Source organism: Salvelinus namaycush, chromosome 9 (assembly GCF_016432855.1).
Source record: "Salvelinus namaycush isolate Seneca chromosome 9, SaNama_1.0, whole genome shotgun sequence".
NCBI classification, from domain to species: domain Eukaryota; kingdom Metazoa; phylum Chordata; class Actinopteri; order Salmoniformes; family Salmonidae; genus Salvelinus; species Salvelinus namaycush.
The window spans coordinates 41,421,721-41,444,829 of NC_052315.1; the positions used below are offsets into that span (position 1 = coordinate 41,421,721).

The following is a 23,109-nucleotide window of genomic DNA, read 5'->3' on the forward strand; positions in this document are numbered from 1 at the left end:
AATCTCTCCTACCGTGGCACAGTCAACAACGTCAACCCAGATTCAGGTGTTGGTGATAGATTAACACTGTCTCGGGCCATACTCTTACTGTTTTCCCATTAAGCCTGCATGGCTCTTCAGTGGCTCCTGCCTGGCCCTGTACACTCTGGGCTGGGGAGGCGACTGGGCTTCCTAGACACCCCCATCAATCACCACCACGCTGGGAAATGGAGAGAGGGATAGAGGAGCAAGAGCTATGGAGCTCTGATTGAGCTCCAGTAGTGGTGCACTACACTGAGTGTACAAAACATTAAGAACACCTGCTCTTTCAATGACAGACTGACCAGGTGAATCCAGGTGAAACTATGATCCCTTATTGATTTCACTTGTTAAATCCACTTCAATCAGTGTAGGTGAAGGGGAGGAGACAGGTTAAATAAGGATTATTAAGCCATGAGACAATTGAGACATGGATTGTGTATGTGTGCCATTCAGAGGGTGAATGGGCAAGGCAAAATATTGAAGTGCCTTTGAACAGGTATGGTGGTAGATGCCAGGTGTAGGGCTGTAACGGTCATAACATTTTGTCAGCCGGTGATTGTCAAGGAAATAACTGCCGGTCCTACGGTGATTGACCGTTAATTAACAAGCTCATTTAGCATCTCCTGGCTTCCACACATACATTACAAGCCACTGATGCAGACCTTTGGAATATCTACAATTTAAAAAGTCTAATAAATCCATGTAACATAGCCTACACCTTCACAATAAATCCATTTATTTTAGACAGGTCTAAAGAAACATGATAGGAAGGAAATGTAGTCTATTTCAGAAGAACAGAATAGCATACTCTGAGTTGTCCTTATGTTAGGCCCTGATCTGGCTATGCCATATGGTTGTGGGCTACACTAGTTCATTTAGCAGACAAGATTTGCTTAGAATTACATGGCATTATTTTATAACATGAAGAATACAATTGAACAAAGCTGAATAAAATAGAAAGGATATTTTCTCCAAACGATGTGAGGAAGTGTTCACATGCTGCTATTTTGTGTTGAGCGGTTAACAAAGAAACAGGTCCTCCTATTTGCTTAATTTGGAGTTATTTATGCAACTTTAGTTGTGATACAGACTTTGAACACTACACTACACTACACTACACTACACTACACTACACTACACTACACTATACTACACTACACTACACACTGCCTTCGGAAAGTATTCAGACCCCTTGACTTTTCCCAAATGTTGTTACATTACAGCCTTGTTCTATAATGTATTAAATATATTTTTTTCTACTCATCAATCTACACACAATACTCCATAATGACAAAAAAAAATTTAATTTATTTTTAATTTATTTTTTAAAAATGTAAAAAAATCACATTTACGTAAGTATTCAGACCCTTTACTCAGAACTTTGTTGAAGCAGCTTTGGCAGCGATTACAGCACTGAGTCTTCTTGGGTATGACACTACAAGCTTGGCACACCTGTATTTGGGGAGTTTCTTCTCTGCAGATCCTCACAAGCTCTGTCAGGTTGGATGGGGAGCATTCATGCACAGCTATTTTCAGGTCTCTCCAGTCTTGGCTGTGTGCTTAGGGTTGTTGTCCTGTTGGAAGGTGAACCTTCGCCCCAGTCTGAGGTCCTGAGCACTCTGGAGCAGGTTTTCATCAAGGATGTCTCTCTACTTTGCTTTGTTAATCTTTGCCTCGATCCTGACTAGTCTCCCAGTCCCTGCTGCTGAAAAACATCCCAACAGCATGATGCTGCCACCACCATGCTTCACTGTTTTTTATTTTTTTATTTGATTTATTTCACCTTTATTTAACCAGGTAGGCTAGTTGAGAACAAGTTCTCATTTGCAACTGTGACCTGGCCAAGATAAAGCATAGCAGTGTGAACAGACAACAACACAGAGTTACACATGGAGTAAACAATAAACAAGTCAATAACATAGTAGAAGAAAAAAAAAGAGAATCTATATACAATGTGTGCAAAAGGCATGAGGAGGTAGGCAATAAATAGGCCATAGGAGCGAAATAATTACAATTTAGCAGATTAACACTGGAGTGATAAATCATCAGATGATCATGTGCAAGTAGAGATACTGGTGTGCAAAAGAGCAGAAGAGTAAATAAATAAAAACAGTATGGGGGTGAGGTAGGTAAATTGGGTGGGCTATATACCGATGGACTATGTACAGCTGCAGCGATCGGTTAGCTGCTCAGATAGCAGATGTTTAAAGTTGTTGAGGGAGATAAAAGTCTCCAACTTCAGAGATTTTTGCAATTCGTTCCAGTCGCAGGCAGCAGAGAACTGGAAGGAAAGGCGGCCAAATGAGGTTTTGGCTTTAGGGATGATCAGTGAGATACACCTGCTGGAGCGCGTGCTATGGGTGGGTGTTGCCATCGTGACCAGTGAACTGAGATAAGGCGGCACTTTACCTAGCATAGCCTTGTAGATGACCTGGAGCCAGTGGGTCTGACGACGAACATGTAGCGAAGGCCAGCCGACTAGAGCATACAGGTCGCAGTGGTGGGTGGTATAAGGTGCTTTAGTAACAAAATGGATGGCACTGTGATAAACTGCATCCAGTTTGCTGAGTAGAGTATTGGAAGCTATTTTGTAGATGACATCGCCGAAGTCAAGGATCGGTAGGATAGTCAGTTTTACTAGGGTAAGTTTGGCGGCGTGAGTGAAGGAGGCTTTGTTGCGAAATAGAAAGCCGATTCTAGATTTGATTTTGGATTGGAGATGTTTGATATGAGTCTGGAAGGAGAGTTTGCAGTCTAGCCAGACACCTAGGTACTTATAGATGTCCACATATTCTAGGTCGGAACCGTCCAGGGTGGTGATGCTAGTCGGGCGTGCGGGTGCAGGCAGCGAACGGTTGAAAAGCATGCATTTGGTTTTACTAGCGTTTAAGAGTAGTTGGAGGCCACGGAAGGAGTGTTGTATGGCATTGAAGCTCGTTTGGAGGTTAGATAGCACAGTGTCCAAGGAAGGGCCAGAAGTATACAGAATGGTGTCGTCTGCGTAGAGGTGGATCAGGGAATCGCCCGCAGCAAGAGCAACATCATTGATATATACAGAGAAAAGAGTCGGCCCGAGAATTGAACCCTGTGGTACCCCCATAGAGACTGCCAGAGGACCGGACAACATGCCCTCCGATTTGACACACTGAACTCTGTCTGCAAAGTAGTTGCTGAACCAAGCAAGGCAGTCATTAGAAAAACCGAGGCTACTGAGTCTGCCGATAAGAATGTGGTGATTGACAGAGTCGAAAGCCTTGGCCAGGTCGATGAAGACGGCTGCACAGTACTGTCTTTTATCGATGGCGGTTATGATATCGTTTAGTACCTTGAGCGTGGCTGAGGTGCCCCCGTGACCGGCTCGGAAACCGGATTGCAGGTACGGTAGGATTCGAGATGGTCAGTGATCTGTTTGTTGACTTGGCTTTTGAAGACCTTAGATAGGCAGGGCAGGATGGATATAGGTCTGTAACAGTTTGGGTCCAGGGTGTCTCCCCCTTTGAAGAGGGGGATGACCGCGGCAGCTTTCCAATCCTTGGGGATCTCAGATGATACGAAGGAGAGGTTGAACAGGCTAGTAATAGGGGGTGCGACAATGGCGGCGGACAGTTTCAGAAATAGAGGGTCCAGATTGTCAAGCCCAGCTGATTTGTATGGGTCCAGGTTTTGCAGCTCTTTCAGAACATCTGCTATCTGGATTTAGGTAAAGGAGAAGCTGGGGAGGCTTGGGCGAGTAGCAGCGGGGGGGGGGGGGGGGGGGGGGGCGGAGCTGTTGGCGAAGGTTGGAGTAGCCAGGAGGAAGGCATGGCCAGCCGTTGAGAAATGCTTGTTGAAGTTTTCAATTATCACGGATTTATCGGTGGTGACCGTGTTACCTAGCCTCAGCGCAGTGGGCAGCTGGGAGGAGGTGCTCTTGTTCTCCATGGACTTTACAGTGTCCCAGAACTTTTTCGAGTTAGAGCTACAGGATGCAAATTTCTGCTTGAAAAAGCTGGCCTTTGCTTTCCTGACTGACTGTGTGTATTGGTTCCTGACTTCCCTGAACAGTTGCATATCGCGGGGACTCTTCGATGCTATTGCAGTTCGCCACAGGATGTTTTTGTGCTGGTCGAGGGCAGTCAGGTCTGGAGTGAACCAAGGGCTATATCTGTTCTTAGTTCTGCATTTTTTGAACGGAGCATGCTTGTCTAAGATGGTGAGGAAGTCACTTTTAAAGAATGACCAGGCATCCTCAACTGACGGGATGAGGTCAATATCCTTCCAGGATACCTGGGCCAGGTCGATTAGAAAGGCCTGCTCGCAGAAGTGTTTTAGGGAGCGTTTGACAGTGATGAGGGGTGGTCGTTTGACCGCGGACCCGTAGCGGATACAGGCAATGAGGCAGTGATCGCTGAGATCCTGATTGAAGACAGCAGAGGTGTATTTGGAGGGCAAGTTGGTCAGGATAATGTCTATTAGGGTGCCCATGTTTACGGATTTAGGGTTGTACCTGGTGGGTTCCTTGATGATTTGTGTGAGATTGAGGGCATCTAGCTTAGATTGTAGGACTGCCGGGGTGTTAGGCATATCCCAGTTTAGGTCACCTAACAGAACAAACTCTGAAGCTAGATGGGGGGCGATCAATTCACAGATGGTGTCCAGAGCACAGCTGGGAGCTGAGGGGGGTCGGTAGCAGGCGGCAACAGTGAGAGACTTATTTCTGGAGAGATTAATTTTTAAAATTAGAAGTTCGAACTGTTTGGGCATAGACCTGGAAAGTATGACAGAACTTTGCCGGCTATCTCTGCAGTAGATTGCAACTCCTCCCCCTTTGGCAGTTCTATCTTGACGGAAAGTGTTATAGTTGGGTATGGAAATCTCAGAATTTTTGGTGGCCTTCCTAAACCAGGATTCAGAAATGGCAAGGACATCAGGGTTGGCAGAGTGTGCTAAAGCGGTGAGTAAAACAAACTTAGGGAGGAGGCTTCTGATGTTGACATGCATGAAACCAAGGCTTTTTCGATCACAGAAGTCAACAAATGAGGGTGCCTGGGGACATGCAGGGACCGTAGGGATGGTGCCAGGTTTCCTCCAGATGTGATGCTTGGCATTCAGGCTAAAGAGTTCAATCTTGGTTTCATCAGACCAGAGAAGCTTGTTTCTCATGGTTTGAGAGTTGTAAGGTTCCTTTTGCCAAATTCCAAGCAGGCTGTCATGTGCCTTTTACTGAGGAGTGGCTTCGGTCTGGCCACTCAACTATAAAGGTCTAATTGGTGGAGTGCTGCAGAGATGGTTGTTCTTCTGGAAGGTTCTTCCATCTCTACAGAGGAACTCTAGAGCTCTGTCAGAGTGACCATCGTGTTCTTGGTCCCTGACCAAGGACCTTCTCCCCCAATTGCTCAGTTTGGACGGGCAGCCAGGTCTAGGAAGAGTCTTGGTGGTTCCAAATGTCTTCCATTTAAGAATGATGGAGGCCACTGTGTTCTTGGGGACCTTCAGTGCTGCAGAAAAGTTTTGGTACCCTGTCTGTCTCAGAGCTTTATGGACAGTTCCTTTGACTTCATGGCTTGGTTTTTGCGCTGACATGCACTGTCAACTGTGGGACCTTACATAGACAGGCGTGTGCCTTTCCAAATCATGTCCAATCAATTGAATTTACCACAGGTGGACTCCAATCAAGTTGTAGAAATGGCGCCGGATGAAATGGCAGCAGGTTTACGGGAGCCGACCCAATTGTGCTATTATGTGTTTTTTTTGGTGTTATTTGTAACTTATTTCTGCAACCGTATCTTATAGCAAAAAAAGAGCTTCTGGATATCAGGACAGCGATCACTCACCTCGGATTAGACAAAGATTTTTTCTACAACAAGCAAGACTCACATGATATTCTCCAAACACCCGGCAGGGCCGACATCCCAGTTATTTGCAAGAGGAAGCGACGCAGGTACAGAGGACAAAGAGCCGGATGCCTGGTCAGGACCCGGAAAAGGCGAGTAGGAAAGCTGCCGTTACCGTCAATATTACTCGCCAACGTGCAATCATTGGACAATAAATTAGACGAGGTACGATCACGTATATCTTACCAATAGGACATCAAAAACTGTAATATCCTATGTTTCATGGAATCGTGGCTGAATGACGACATGGATATTCAGCTAGCGGGATATACGTTGCACCGGCAAGATAGAACAGCACACTCCGGTAAGAAGAGGGGAGGCGGTCTGTGCATATTTGTAAACAACAGCTGGTGCACGAAATCTAAGGAAGTCTCTAGATTTTGCACACCAGAAGTAAAGTATATTGTGATAAATTGCAGGCCACACTACTTGCCTAGAGAGTTCTCAGCTATACTTTTCGTGGCTGTTTATTTACCACCACAAACAGATGCTGGCACTAAGACCACACTCAGTCAGCTGTATAAGGAAATAAGCAAACAGGAAACCCCTCACCCAGAGGCGGCGCTCCTAGTGGCCAGAGACTTTAATGCAGGGAAGATTAAATCAGTTCTACTAAATCTCTATCAACATGTTAAATGTGCAACCAGAGGTAAAAAAATTCTAGATCACCTGTACTCCACACACAGAGACGCGTACAAAGCTCTCCCTCGCCCTCCATTTGGTAAATTCGACCACAACTCTATCCTCCTGATTCCTGCTTACAAGCAAATATTAAAGCAGGAATCACCAGTGACTCGGTCTATAAAAAAGTGGTCAGATGAAGCAGATGCTAAACTACAGGACTGTTTTGCTATCACAGACTGTAACATGTTCCAGGATTCTTCCGATGACATTGAGGAGTTCACCACATCAGTCACTGGCTTAATCAATAAGTGCATCGAGGACGTCGTCCCCACAGTGACTGTACGTACATACCCCAACCAGAAGCCATGGATTACAGGCAACATTCGCACTTAGCTAAAGGGTAGAGCTGCCGCTTTCAAGGTGCAGGACTCTAACCCGGAAGCTTACAAGAAATCCCGCTATGCCCTGCGACGAACCATCAAACAGGCAAAGCGTCAATACAGGGCTAAGATTGAATCATACTACACCAGCTCCGACTCTCGTCGGATGTGGCAGGGCTTGCAAACTATTACAGACTACAAAGGGAAGCACAGCCGCGAGCTGCCCAGTGACACGAGCCTACCAGACGAGCTAAACCACTTCTATGCTCGCTTCGAGGCAAGCAACACTGAGGCATGTATGAGAGCGTCAGCTGTTCCGTACGACTGTGTGATCACGCTCTCCGTAGCCGACGTGAGTAAGACCTTTCAACATACACAAGGCTGCGGGGCCAGACGGATTACCAGGACGTGTGCTCCGGGCATGTGCTGACCAACTGGCAGGTGTCTTCACTGACATTTTCAACATGTCCCTGATTGAGTCTGTAATACCAACATGTTTCAAGCAGCCTGCCTAAATGACTACAGACCCGTAGCACTCACGTCCGTAGCCATAAAGTGCTTTGAAAGGCTGGCAATGGCTCACATCAACACCATTATCCCAGAAACCCTAGACCCACTCCAATTTGCATACCGCCCAAACAGATCCACAAATGATGCAATCTCTATTGCACTCCACACTGCCCTTTCCCACCTGGAAAAAAGGAACACCTATGTGAGACTGCTATTCATTGACTACAGCTCAGCATTCAACACTATAGTAGCCTCAAAGCTCATCACTAAGCTAAGGAACCTGGGACTAAACACCTCCCTCTGCAACTGGATCCTGGACTTCCCGCCCCCAGGTGGTGAGGGTAGGTAGCAACACATCTGCCACTCTGATCCTCAACACTGGAGCTCCCCAGAGGTGCGTGCTCAGTCCCCTCCTGTACTCCCTGTTCACCCACGACTGCATGGCCAGGCACGACCCCAACACCATCATTAAGTTTGCAGATGACACGACAGTGGTAGGCCTGATCACCGACAACGACGAGACAGCCTATAGGGAGGAGGTCAGAGACCTGGCCGGGTGGTGCCAGAATAACAACCTATCTCTCAACGTAACCAAGACTAAGGAGATGATTGTGGACTACAGGAAAAGGAGCACCGAGAACGCCCCAATTCTCATCAACGGGGCTGTAGTGGAGCAGGTTGAGAGTTTCAAGTTTCTTGGTGTCCACATCAACAACAAACTAGAATGGTCCAAACACACCAAGACAGTCGTGAAGAGGGCACAACAAAACCTATTCCCCCTCAGGAAACTAAAAAGATTTGACATGGGTCCTGAGATCCTCAAAAGTTTCTACAGCTGCAACATCGAGAGCATCCTGACCGGTTGCATCACTGCCTGGTACGGCAATTGCTCGGCCTCCAACCGCAAGGCACTTCAGAGGGTAGTGCGTACGGCCCACTACATCACTGGGGCAAAGCTGCCTGCCATCCAGGACCTCTACACCAGGCGGTGTCAGAGGAAGGCCCTAAAAAATTACAAAGACCCCAGCCCCCCCAGTCATAGACTGTTCTCTCTACTACCGCATGGCAAGTGGTACCAGAGTGCCAAGTCTAGGACAAAAAGGCTTTTCAACAGTTTTTACCCCCAAGCCATAAGACTCCTGAATAGGTAACCAAATGGCTACCCAGACTATTTGCATTGTGTGCCCCCCCAACCCCTCTTTTACGCTGCTGCTACTCTCTGTTTATAATATATGCATAGTCACTTTAACTATACATTCATGTACATACAACCTCATTTGGGCCGACCAACCAGTGCTCCCGCACATTGGCTAACCGGGCTATCTGCATTGTGTCCCACAACCCGCCAACCCCTCTTTTTACGCTACTGCTACTCTCTGTTCATCATATATGCATAGTCACTTTAACCATACCTACATGTACATACTACCTCAATAAGCCTGACTAACCGGTGACTGTATATAGCCTCGCTACTGTTATTTTCAAATGTCTTTTTACTGTTGTTTTATTTATTTCTTTACTTACCTACTTACACACACACACGCACGCACACGCGCGCACGCGCACACACACACACACACACACACACACACACACACACACACACACACACACACACACACACACACACACACACACACACACACACACACACACACACACACACACACACTTAATTTGCTCACACACACACTTTTTTTCCACACTATTGGTTAGAGCCTGTAAGTAAGCATTTCACTGTAAGGTCTACACCTGTTGTATTCGGCGCACGTGACAAATAAACTTTGATTTGATTTGAGTTGAGAAACAGCTCAAGGATGATCAATGGAAACAGGATGCACCTGAGCTCATTTTCAAGTCTCATAGCAATGGGTCTGAATACTTATGTAAATAAGATATTTCTGTTTTTTATTTTTAATACATTTGCAACAATTTCTAAAAACCTGTTTTCACTTTGTCATTATGGGGTATTGTGTGTAGATTGCTGAGGATTTTTTTTTTTTAAATCCATTTTAGAATAAGGCTGTAACGTAACAAAATGTGGAAAAAGTCAAGGGGTCTGAACACTTTCAGAAGGCACTGTATGTTTTGATTTTTAATCTATTCTATGGCTGCATGATGCGACTCTAATGATGATTTGAAAAAAGTTTAATGGAAGGCATGAGCTCTGCTTTGTTTCTTGCACGGGCTGCACACACTTCATCAGTCTGTCATTCACAATTTGACAAGCAATTGATAATGCCTCGATTTTCCTGGCGGAATCCCCCTAGCGTGGCCGTAATGCCCCCTAAAAAAAAGCCATGCCTTTTGCGGCCAGTGGCCGTTTTACTGAATATAATAATTATAATTCCTTTCTCCTGGCTGCGTGTTCTGAAGCACCTCTCACTCACATGGCTCTCTCAGGTATCTCAATTATTATTAGCAAATGCCTGTCACGTGATCGTGTTCTTCTCACGGGCATCTTGGGGACGTAACTGTGCTTGTCCCACTTATCGAATTCCGAGGCACATATTGAAGATATTGGAAGAACTCTCCACTTTTACTTTTCGTCAGCCAACAAGATGAGTAGGCCTAACGAATAGCAAAAGCACTAGCCTATGTCCATTTACTATCCCCCATAGTACCAAATTTGACCTATTCTATTGGTCAACTTGTCCTTCTGTGCGAGAAAGAAATATTCCAAATATAGTCTGGGACAGTTGTGGGATGCGACAGATCCCATATTAAGATAACCACTCACATCAAAAACATTTTTTTTAAAGCAATGAGCCTGATTCAACAGATCAGAACGTTTAGTTTAAAATGTTGCGAAACTATTAGGCTATTTCTTCACATTATAAGCTCAGCAATGCACACACAATGCTATACGCGTGAATGTTCCAAAATGCAATCAATTAGTGAGAAAACACCATGCTCAAAAGTGACCTCAAATGTCATTATGCATGTAATGCTTTTATTATAAAGATGCATTTTTATGGTGAAAATGATCTTCCCCAAACTTGAAACTCACGCGCTGCTTATGTATGTATACCAGTTAGGCTCTACACCCATTGTAAAGCAGATTAATGTGCTTAATTTTAAGAAGTTATGTGGCCACTTTAGTTGTCATAGAAACCTTATCAAAACATATAGGCCTATGGGCTAGGCTACATGAGGTGTGGGACTATGACTTTAAAAAAAATATAATTCACAAGTGATAGGCTAATATTGTCACCAATCAGACTATTCTTGATTTAATCTTGTCTTTACATATACTAAGTAATATATGTGTGGAATTAGTTTTGATTTAGAATGGACCATTATCATGCACCTGTCTCGGAACAGGAGCAGGGGAAAAAATACATGTCATCTATGCACTTAAATACCGAATAGAGGACGCTTTTTCCCGTGGTTCATTTTCTGTTGTAAATTGAAGCATGTGCTTAATATTAGGAAAGTTGAGAAATAAATATACTGAAGTAGACCTTGCCTATAGAAATCGGATCCTTCTATTTTTAATTAAGGCCATCAAAACTCTTGTTTCTCACACAATTGCATAGCCTATAGAAATGTTGCGCAACATGAGCTCATAGGCTCTCATGAAGTGTTTGATTAGATTTTCCAATACAGTTGCATTGATGTCAGAGTGATTAGAGGGACAATAGTGCTGAGTACCAGGCAGTTAGCAAGTTTGGTAGACTACTAATGACCATCCGCAGCACCAGAACTTAGAGAAGCCTAGTTACCGTGACTAAACAGTCACGTGGAATTTGACTGCGGTCATGACTCGTGACTGCCGGTGTGGCGGTAATACGCTCACCTCACCTCACCCTAGCCAGGCGCACCGGTTTGTGTAGAGAACTGCAACGCCTTTGGGTTTTTCACGCTCAACAGTTTCCTGTATGTATCAAGATTGGTCCACCACCCAAAGGACATCGAGCCAACTTCACACAACTGTGGGAAGCATTGGAGAAAACATGGGCCAGAATCCCTGTGGAACACTTTCGACATCTTGTATAGTCCATGCCCCGACGAATTGAGGTCGTTTTTTGGGGGGGGGGCAACTCCATATTAGGAATGTGTCCTTAATGTTTTGCACACTCAGTGTATATTACCAAGTCAAAGATACAGCTATAGTGTGCATCCGAAATGGCAGCCTATTCCCTATGTAGTGCACTACTTTTGGAGCTCTGGTCAAAATAATTCTACTATATAGGGAATAGGGTGCCATTTGAGACACAGAGTGTTGCTCAGCCTCACTGTCTTCCTCAGTAGGGTTACAGTGGGCTTGATAATGAGCGTGTGTGAATGGGAAATGTAATTAATCCGCTGGCAGCCCCCATAAATGTGTAGCTATCATGCATTCCAAGTCATATAATGAGTAAAGCTGAAATAATTTCACACACCATTAAGGAGCACAGGAGGTTGGTGACACCTTAATTGGGGAGGACAGGCTCGTGGTAATGGCTGGAGTGGAATAAGTGGAATGGTATCAAACCTGGTGTTTGATGCCATTCCAATTTGCTCCGTTCCAGACATTATTTTGAGCCGTCCTCCCCTCAGCAGCCCCCTGTGGTGAGGAGTGAGAAGATGGGTCTTTAAACAGTTTGGTCTCATAGTCATCACTTGACTTAGTTTAATAGGATTTGAGGTAACCTGGTCCCAGATCTGTTGGTGCTGTTGCCAATGACAACTCCATTGTTTGGCATGACAATGAGTGACAAGGAGTTGATATAATAGCACAAACAGAATCAGGATAGACTCTAAGTGATGTATCTATCTGATAGTCACCATGAAGATGCTCAGGGCCCGAATCCTAACTTGAGATAAGTGTGCGGAATTACAACCTCTGAGTAACAGAAGTCTTGCACTGATGTCAGTGGGAGATGTCTGCGGAAATATTGAGTTAGGTGCGTAGCTCAAGTTAGCTACGAGCTAATAGTTAGCTACTTAGGCCTTGTTGGACTTAACAGCTCCTTTCTCTCTACCTGGCACAGTCCAAAGGTGTAGATATTAGCTAGCGATCCATTTTCTTGGTTTGGTCGAGCATGCTAGCTAGCAGCTGTTGTGTTGGTTAGGTAGAAGCAGAACTACCCACTGGGCACAGATGTCAATTCACCATCTATGTAATTTCATTGAAATGATGTGGAAAGTCTCTCCCAACATCTGTGACTAGCTGATGCATTTACGGGATATTTTGGTTCTGGGTCTCCGAGATTAAGGCAGAACATGCTAGCTAGAGCCCGTTGTGTTGTGATGGTTTGGTGGAGGCATACCCTGCCTCAGTGACTCAGAGGTCAGAGAGTTCCAGATAGGTCACATCTGCTTGTAGAGCAACCCCATTACTCTCCAATATGATCCCATTCTAGGCCTGAGGACACTGCTGAGAGTGGAGCCTCCAAATCGGCCCCATACTCATCACTATCTTTCTGTAGCTACCACCACCATCATAACACATTACCCCTTCCTCCCTTCACCACAGCAGCATTGCCACAGCACAGAGAGCGAGATCCTTCTGAAAGCCTCTAACACCAACTGACAGCAACAGATATAGATTAATGGGTATATGAACAATACCCCTGGTTCTGGTTAGAAAGGGGAATAGCTAGCAGGAAATATGGAGAGAGAGAGAGAGAGAGCAAGAGAAGTGGAGAGAAACTAGAGAGAGAGAGAGAGAGAGAGAGAGCGAGAGGAGTGCAGAGAAACTAGAGCGAGAGAGAGCGAGAGGGAGATGACTCTCCTTATAGCCACAATCCTCTGCTGGCTCTCTGTTGTGAAGTTGGGAAGTGGTTTTCAGAGTCTTTTCTTAGAGTTGAATAGTGCTTCTACGAACTCGCCATTGTTCCCAATCCACCTCAGGGCCAGTGTGGTGTTAACAGCTGGAGGGATGAGAGAGCCTGAGAGTACTACTATCGCCTTACTGCTAGTGTCCATTCTCCTCTCAACATACTACAGTAAAGCGAGCCTACATAGGGAGAGCAGGATAAGCCCAAAGAATATTTATGACTTTACATTCTCTCACAGAGGATAGTGTAGTGGTATATTCCATATTTAACTAGGCAAGTCAGTTAAGAATAAATTGTTATTTACAATGACAGCCTACTCCAGCCAAACCCAGACAACGCTGGGCCAATTGTGTGCCGCCCTATAGGACTCCCAATCACAGCCAGATGGAATGCAGCCTTGATTTGAACCAGGTTCTGCAGTGACACCTCTTGCAATGATATGCAGTGTCTTAGACTGCTGCACCACTCGGGAGCACAAGCGTGAAGCTATTTAGATTAACTTCCCTGAGACCTAGTCAGCAGTACATTGCATTTAATTGGTGTGTGTCTGTGTGTGCGTGCATACGTACGTGTGTGTTTGTTTGTTTGTGTGTGTGCATGGGTGCATTTGATTACGGTTAGTGAGTGTGTATGTGTCTGTGGATCTCTGTGTGTGTCCGAATCTCAGAAGCCTTGAGCCTCTACAGTACAGAGTGTGCAGAGGATGGATCTTCCAGTTAATAGTTTTCAGTCGTCTCAGCTTTCAGTGTGTTGATCCTATGCTGACCGGTCCGGACTCACCGTGCTTTAGGCTCACAATGGGGGGATTTAAAATAGGGGCCCTTTAACACTGAAAACATTTGCTTAATGTCTTCATACTTCCCTGCTGCGCTGAAATCCATTTTATACCCATGGACTGCTAAAAAGCACGTCTCAAAGGTATGCTGTGCCATTGGGTATTTATATTAATTTGGTACCCAATTGAAATAGACTGAGTGTACAAAACATTAGGAACACCTTCCTAATATTGCGTTTGCCCCCCTTTTGCCCTCAGAACAGCCTCAATTCGTCAGGGCATGGACTCTACAAGGTGTCGATAGCATTTCACAGGGATGCTGGCCCATGTTGACTCCAATGCTTCCCACAGTTGTGTCAAGCTGGCTGGATGTCCTTTGGGTGATGGATCATTCTTGATACACACGGGAAACTGTTAAGCAGCATTGCAGTTCTTGACACACTCAAACTGGTGCGCCTGGCACCTACCTACTACCATACCCCGTTCAAAGGCACTTTCTGAATGGCATACACACACAATCTATGTCTCAATTGTCTCAAGGCTTAAAACTAATTCTTTAACCTGTCTCCTCCCCTTCATCTACACTGATTGAAGTGGATTTAACAAGTGACATCAATAAGAGATCATAGCTTTCACCTGGATCCACCTGGTCGGTCTATGTCATGGAAAGAGAAGGTGTTCCTAATGTTTTGTAAACTCAGTGTACTTGTTGCATGTCTTATTTTCCCACAATGGGCTCGAAGAACCAGCAGGCAATTCCGCATGGGATCCATATTATGTAAAGCTTTTTAAATGAATTAGATGATATATCTCAATACAGTTCTCTCATTTGCTGTTCTGCATTGTGTACTATGCACCGATCCCTGGTGTGTGAAGGCTTTGTCATACAGTATTTTGTTATATGTAGTCACTGTGGTGCCATAGACTGCTTAGGCTGTTCCCCTTGTACTGCTCTGTTCTCTTACGCTTCTCTGCCGTGCATTGCACATAATATGCACAAATATATGAACACACACATCAAGATACACACACACACACACACACACACACACACACACACACACACACACACACACACACACACACACACACACACACACACACACACACACACACACACACACACACACACACACACACATACACACACACACTCATTACCCCCCCATGCTCTCGTACCGTGGGCAGTCTATGAGAAAAGCACTTGAGAAAGCGTTTTATATCAGCAAGCCTTTATACTGTATAGCTACTACCCAAGGAGAGGATTAGCAGCAGAAAGTGACAACAACATCCCTGCAGGGATACAGGGGAGGGAACAGCACACATTGACACTCCTTCTATCCAATTTATCACATTACATTTCATTACAGCCATTTAGCAGATGCTAAATTAGATATTAGATACTTAAGCAATCAGACCCGAGGGGGTGTGGTATATGGTCAATATACCACGGCTAAGGGCTGTTCTTAAGCACGACGCAACGCGGAGTGCCTAGATACAGGCCTTGGCTGTGGTATATTGGCCATATACCACACCCCCTCGGGACTTATTGCTTAAATATACCGTATTCATCAAATTGACCTACAGTAAATATTTTGTACGGGCTTTTTAAATTCAGAGGAGGCTTAATTGATTCCTCTCACAGTCATTTGATCAAAGCACTTGGTGTCAGTCAGGTGTGACGCTATCAGACCAGTTCCAGCCTGGGTGTTTTTATCAATGCTCCTTTTGTAGCTCCATAGATCATAGGAGCCTCTCACACACACGTCGGCTTTGACAAGCTCTTCATTACCATTCTAGTCCTGATGGTCTGTAATCATGTGCCTTGGCTCTGATTAGACGCTCCATAACAAACTAATTAAACCGGCCTTGCAAAATCATCACCACCATTAGCTAAGAGACATGACTGGGAAAGGCACAAACCTGCAAGAGCACGGCCTTTTCTCCCCTCACTTGTCACAAAATAACACTATTGAACTAAATGTTAAGTGATTTGTCCTTGATAGAGTGCCTCTTAGACCTTCTATAACAAATACATATCTGTGATCATTACTCAAAATAACTCAATTTTTTTATTTCTTTTTTACAGAGCTGTAGCTGGCGCAAACTGCCTCTGTCGACATTTCCACAGATACTTTCAAATGTTTATTAGTTATACTATTTTGATATTGAATACTGCACTGTTTGGTAGGGCTTGCAAGTTAATCATGTCAATGTTCTTGTGCATGTGCCAAATCAAACTTGAAATCTGAACGTTGATGAGTTTCTCTGCCCCATGACACTGTCCCAGTTATCCAAATGAGCTATCGCCTGTTCCACAATAACTTTTCCCCACAAACATACTTCAAAGTGAGGCTAGCAAAGCCAGATGAATTCTCTCCTCTAGCCTCTGCCTCTGTTCTATTATACCTCTAACAATCCGTTTATGAGCTGTCACACAGGTTAGAGCTATTGTGTTTCAGTAGAGAACACTCCTCAGCTAGCTACTCGGGGTGCAGAGCATTCTGTTTCTCACAGAACACAGGCCAGCTAAACCTAAGCCTGGTAAAGAAATGGGAAATTGGTTTTTTAAAACATTTTCAGCATTTATTTGGTTTGTGCAACCCCACAGATAAAACTGTATTGACTCTCATATATCAAGGTGTATTACAATATGAGAAATATTGGTTATTTTTGGTGCACTGGAATTTGACATCATAGAATATAAATTGATCATACAGTAAAAAGACTTAGTTGAAATGTCATTATAGTGACATAACTAATATGTCACTACAATGAACATATAACTAATATGTCAGTTTAGGTTACATATGCACTGAGTGTACAAAACACCTTCCTAATATTGAGTTGCATTCCCCCCGATTTGCTCTCAGAACAGCCTCAATTCGTCGGGGCATGGACTCTACAAGGGTGTCGAAAGCGTTCCGCATGGATGCTGGCCCATGTTGACTCACAGATGTGTCAAGTTGGCTGGATGTCCATTGGGTGCTGGACCATTCTTGATACACACAGGAAACTGTAGTTCTTGACACAAACCGGTGCACTTAGCACCTAACCTGTCTCCTCCCCTTCATGTACACCGATTGAAGTGGATTTAACAAGTGACATCAATAAAGGATCATAGCGTTCACCTGGATTCACCTGGTCAGTCTGTCATGGAAAGAGCAGGTGTTCTTAATGTTTTGTACTCTCACCAGTGATGGTGAAAGACAGTAGCTACTTCCTGTTTACTTAATGCATCAGTTGTTTAGATTGTCAAAGAGCAGGAGGCACGTTTATAGCCCGAAGTCAGACATACTGTAGGAGTGCCGTTAATAGGTTTTAGCCAAATCCTCTGTCTCCTTTGACGCCAAGGAAACTTGGGTGGGAATGTAGCTACCTAACCTCGCTAAGGTGAAACAAAGAACAACTGAGGAGACCGTCAATATGTCAATATCCTAGTCTTATAACTCAATATCTGTAAAAAGTGCTGAGCCTTCAAACAGTTGAATTTCCTGACAATGGCATAGCATCCTTGATTCTATATTCAGCGTACCCATTGTTTGAATGTGCTGGTCTGTCTAGTCTCAGTTTCAGCTCTGAACAATGAACCTCTTCAGCCCCCTTCACATCTGTATCTTGCTTCTCTCTCTCTCTCTCTCTCTCTCTCTCTCTCTCTCTCTCTCTCTCTCTCTCTCTCTCTCTCTCTCTCTGTCTCTCTCTGTCTCCCTCTGTCTCTCTCTCTCTCTCTCTCTCTCTCTCTCTCTCTCTCTCTATCTCTCACTCACTCACTCACTCCCGCTGTATTCCTCCCTGCCGCGGTGAGAGAGCAGGTGATAATTGGATTGCAGGAATCTTCTTATTCACTACAGTGTGGCAGGAGCATGGCAGTAGCAGTGTGCAGGTGACAATACGCATTTGGTTGTGTGGCGTTATCTCCATGCTCCTGAGCGATCACAGAGGCTTTGCTGGGCCAGGGAAGATCATCTGTCGCCTGGCTGGGCTACTCTCCCAGGGGAGGCAGGGTGTCTGGAAGTCTGCTGGGCTGGCATCTCTCCCAGGGGAGGCAGGGTGTCTGGAAGTCTGCTGGGCTGGCATCTCTCCTGGGGTGGTAAAAAGCCTCCTGACCCTGGTGGGATTGTGACATCATGCCATCCCAGAAAAGCCTTCAGTCATGTAGGGCAAGAATCCCTTAGAGAATGGTATGAGTGATATTGTTGTTATTTAACCCTAATCAGGCTGCACTCATTTTGGTGAGATTTAGAATGATTGGAATGGGAATCCCCGTCAATTTCTCTATGATGGGTGGATTGGTGGCCGTTTTGAGTGTACCCATAATAAGGAAGTAAAGTAGGAAGTACAGTATTCCCTTTTTTTATATTTTTTATTTTTTTTAATGTTTTTTATTATGAACAACAAATACAAAAAAAAAGAAATAGACAAACAAGAGTACATACTGATCATTTCAAGATAATATTTCAATTCTATCTTAAATAATGTGAAGAGGGGTTTGTTCTCTGCCCACTTCATTTTATGGACAAAGAATCTTCCATTAAAGACAAACAAATTAACAATGAAAGTTAAATCAGGGTCCATATAATTTGGATCAAAATAAAACATAATATCAGAGTCTTTCAAATTAACATTAATAGTTGTTTCTTTTAAAATAAAATCTTCTAATTCACACCAAAATCTTCTGACATAAGAACAGTCCCAAAATAAATGGTCAGGAGTCTCTGGGTCACAACCACAAAATACACATTTGTTATCAATAGCTATTTTAAATCTGTGTATAATAAAGGTCTTTACAGGGTAGATTCTATGAATGAGTTTGTATGATACTTCTTTCACCTTATTAGATATACAATATTTACCAGATAACAACGAAACTTTGTTCCAGTTCACTTGTCCTAGGGCTGTATTTCAGTACATTTTAGCAGAGGGAATAGTAACATATTGACAGTTTCCTTATATACATGTTATTACATTTACAGTTTAAAATGTCAATTCCTTCTAAAATTATTGAGGCTACAAAATCCTCAATAGTTGCACTTGGAGTATTGTTATATTATCCTAAAAGAAGAATAGCACCTTTAGGGACAGCTCTAACAACCATTTGATACTCCTCAGGAGTGAATGTAACATTGTGTGTTCTAATAAATTCTGGATAATCATACAGTCGTCCATCACTACTCAATAATTGTTTAACCCAAATAATGTTGTTGTCAAACCAGTTCTGGAAAAACAAAGACTTGTTTTTGTATTTTATGTCTTTATTATTCCAGGTTGTATACCTATGAGGGGAAAAATATGTTTGTACATGAGGTTCCAAGTTAGAAGTGCTTGTTTATGAAAGTTAGCAAACTTATCACATCAGAGTTGCATTTGAGTAAGAATTCTAGATCACCAATTTGTTGGAACATTAAATTAGGGATTATATTCCAAATGCAATCCTTATTTCTTACATAGTTTTGTTTCCATTTAATCTTAAATATTATATTAGAGGTTTTAAAATCCATAGCATTCAACCCTCCCTCACCTTGGGTGCTACATATTACCGCTTTTCTTAAATAAGGAGGTTTATTCCTCCATATGAAGTTAAATAATTTAGTATCAACCATTTTAGTTACTGACAGGGGAACATCCAAGGCAAGGGAGGTATAAACTAATCTGGACAGACCTTCAGATTTTGATAAAAGTACACGTCCAGATAAAGAAAGATCTCTTAATAACCAGGAGTTAAATCTCTTTCCAATTTCCTCTACAATCTGAGAGAAATTTAAGTTGGCCCTTTCTTTCTGATCTTTGCTAACTGTAATACCAAGATATGTGATCACATCTTTTACAGGGATATTACATACTGAGTTTAAGTCACATCTTTTCAATGCAAATAATTCACATTTCCTAATATTCAGAGATAAACCTGATACACGTGTGAAGGCATTAATACACTCAATAGCTTTTTTGACTTCATTCTGATCTTTCAAAAAAATAGTGGTGTCGTCAGACAATTGTGAACATTTTATCTCTTTGTCTTGTATTTGATTACCCCCTAAAACTATCCTTATTTATGTGAAGTGCCATAACGTGTGTGACCAATAAAAATAAGAAAGGAGAAATTGGGCATCCTTGTTTAATTCCACGTCTAATGTCGAATCTTTGTGAAGTTCCATGGGAAAATGTAGTTACTATTATTGTAAAGTGTCTTAATTACACTTTGAAAATATTGACCAAAACCAAAAAGTCTCAAAAATAAAATAATGTTCAACTGTATCAAATGCCTTGTAAAAGTCTACAAATAAAATAAAGCTATCTTCCTTAATGTGCTCATTGTAGTCTATCAAGTCCAATACTAGTCTAATATTATTACATATGTCTGCCCTCCATAAAACCAGACTGGGTATCATCAATGATTTGGTCAAGACCTTTTTTAAGTCTTTCTGCAAAGATGGATGCAAGTAGCTTTCAATCATTTTTCATTAATGTGATTGGTCTCCAATTTTCTAACATCATAGAATCTTTGTTTGGTTTGGGTATTACAGAAATTAGGCCTTGTGTCATAGAAACAGGCAGTATTCCATTTCTATGGTCTAGTCTCTTCTATTGACTCACTATCTCTCTTCTTCCCAGGGCCTGACTGGTACCTGACCAAGGTGAAGCTGAGGGTGACAGATGTCAACGACAACGTCCCCGAGTGGGCCATGGAGCCTTACCCCTACCTGGCAGTGGTGTCCCCCGAGGCCCCCCCTGGGGAGCTGGTGTACCCGCTCCATGCTCGCGATGGGGATGAGGGCAGTAGCGGCGAGGTGGAGTACTTCCTGGCTGATGGTAAGAAAGAGATGCACGCACGTACGCACACAGCGGGCCAGCCAAAAGATCTGCTACATCTGTGGAGCCCCTGCTGAGGGGGAGTGTAGGGGGGGGGGGGGTCTGGTTTGTTGATGTATCAGGGACTGGGGGGTGGGCTAATCTTGTTCAATGGGATCACAATCCGTCTGCGACTCTTCTATGACCTGCATTAACTCAGTGCACTACCACTGACGCAGATAAAACCCTAGTCCAGCAGTATTCAAACCCACTAGTACCACTTTTTGAGTGGATTGACCCCCTTCTCGTTCCTCATTCTCCTCAAACAGATGTTAAAGTTGAATTGTAACTAAGCACCGACATCACATGAGCCCCAAGTGGTACAAGCTAAATGGAAATCAACAACCACCTGCTAAGAATTTTTTTAATCAGATTTTTTAAACATGAGCTTTTGTATTTAATCCTTCAATGATTCCATAGGTTTAACTACATCTAAAGAGGATGATAGCCCGGGTCTTGGGCACCAGCGAGGTCTGCTAACTTACATTTGACCTCATTCTATAGAGTGGGGTGTTGGTAGACTTACTGTACTGTACTGTATGTGCCAGGGTTTACAGTTGGCGGACAAGACTAGGACCAGGATGTTGCTACTGTGAATACATTTTGATGGGAAAATTATCTTCAGTCTATTCATCTAGTCGTGTAAAATCAGGTCAAGTCAAATGTGCCTTTCACATCCATGACACAACACACTTTACAGAGAAAAAAAGACAAGACAAGAATGTTGCTACTGTGTATTAATGGAAAGTTTAAAAAAATGATCCTCAGTATATGTTCAGTCTCTCCATCTGTCTCCCTTGCTTGACTGTCTTGTTCTGTACTCTATTATACTCAACTGTACTGTACATATGTACTTCTGTATATACGAATGCATATAAAATGGGTAGATTATCCCCAGTATGTTCAGTCTATCCATCTGTCTCCCTTGCTTGACTGTTCTGTACTGTACTCTACTGTAGCTAAACTGTAGTGTAGAGGCTTCTATGACAATAAAGCTATACTCTACTGTACTCTACTGTACTCTACTCTACTAATACTGTACTATTGTACTGTACATTGGGATGTAAAAGTGGCTTTACAAATACATCTGATTGATTAATTGATTAATAAATGAATATATGTATTGACTGACTGATGGAATGTAACTTACAGGTGGTAATGGCTGCTTTGCGGTGGACAAGAAGAGTGGTCACATCTTGACCACAGGTCTCCCCCTGCAGAGAGACAGGGAGTATCTGCTGAGTGTGGTGGCCTTTGACAGGCTGGGCAGTCGCAGTGCTCCTGCCATGGTGTCAGTCATAGCAGGACCCAGAACACCACAGTTCACCAAGGCATCCTACGCCATTTCCATACCAGAGAACACCCCAGAGGGACAGCCGTGAGTACTGGGAATGTATAGTTGTAGACGCACACCACATGGATGTACACCAGCCTGGCCCCAGATCTGTTCGTGCTATCACGCAAACTCCTTGTTACTCATTGTCAAGCCAAACATGGAGTTGGCAAGAGTACAAACAGATATGTGGCAGGCTGGATGGACACACACTCAACATGTTAACACAAGTCAGAACACACACACACACACACACACACACACACACACACACACACACACACACACACACACACACACACACACACACACACACACACACACACACACACACACACACACACACACACACATGCAAACATGCTCATAGACATTCCATTTCTACTCTGTATGGGAATTAGGGATGTAATTTGAATATCACACGTTCAGACATCAGAGAAAACAGCAACATCGGGAACAGCCTCAGTCACGCAGCAGCAGAACTTATGTTGGTCCAGAACTGGAATACACTTTACTGTTAATGACATATTTCTGTCTCCTCTAGCTTCCTGGTGATGTTCGCCATCTCCTTCCAGAAGCAGCCAATCAGCTACAGCCTGCTGATCAACCCCAGCAACCTGTTCAGAATGCAGCAGGAGACAGGGGAGATCAGCCTGACCCGCACGCTAGACTATGAGAATGACCAGAGACGTTACCTCCTTATGGTCAGGGCCAGCGAGGGGCCAGGGGGCCTCAGCAGCGCCATAGAGGTTAGTGATAGAGTGTGTGTGTGAGAGGGGTGTATGTGGCGTCAGAGCAGGACCGTGGGTGTGTGTTTGTGTGTGTTGGGGTTGGTCTAGCTTCGATTTTCAGACTTCCTCACATTGGTTCCAGTAAGGAACAAGACTTGGAAGGATGGCATTGTGAGACTATGGTCGGTCTGGGCAAATCTCCAATTTGTCACACTTCTTTCTTATCTATGTCTCAGTGTTTTATGTATAGT

At 43.7% G+C, this 23,109-nt stretch overlaps 1 protein-coding gene across 1 annotated transcript in view; it reads left to right on the top strand.

Moving 5' to 3' along the window:
• LOC120053278 (neural-cadherin-like) overlaps window positions 1-23,109 on the top strand; it is a 115,437-nt gene that overhangs the window by 13,990 nt on the left and 78,338 nt on the right. Inside the window, exons 2-4 of the mRNA XM_039000416.1 lie at window positions 20,558-20,755; window positions 21,947-22,172; window positions 22,672-22,876. Of these exons, the coding sequence (XP_038856344.1) occupies window positions 20,558-20,755; window positions 21,947-22,172; window positions 22,672-22,876 (629 nt within the window). The remainder of the gene's footprint in view (window positions 1-20,557; window positions 20,756-21,946; window positions 22,173-22,671; window positions 22,877-23,109) is intronic.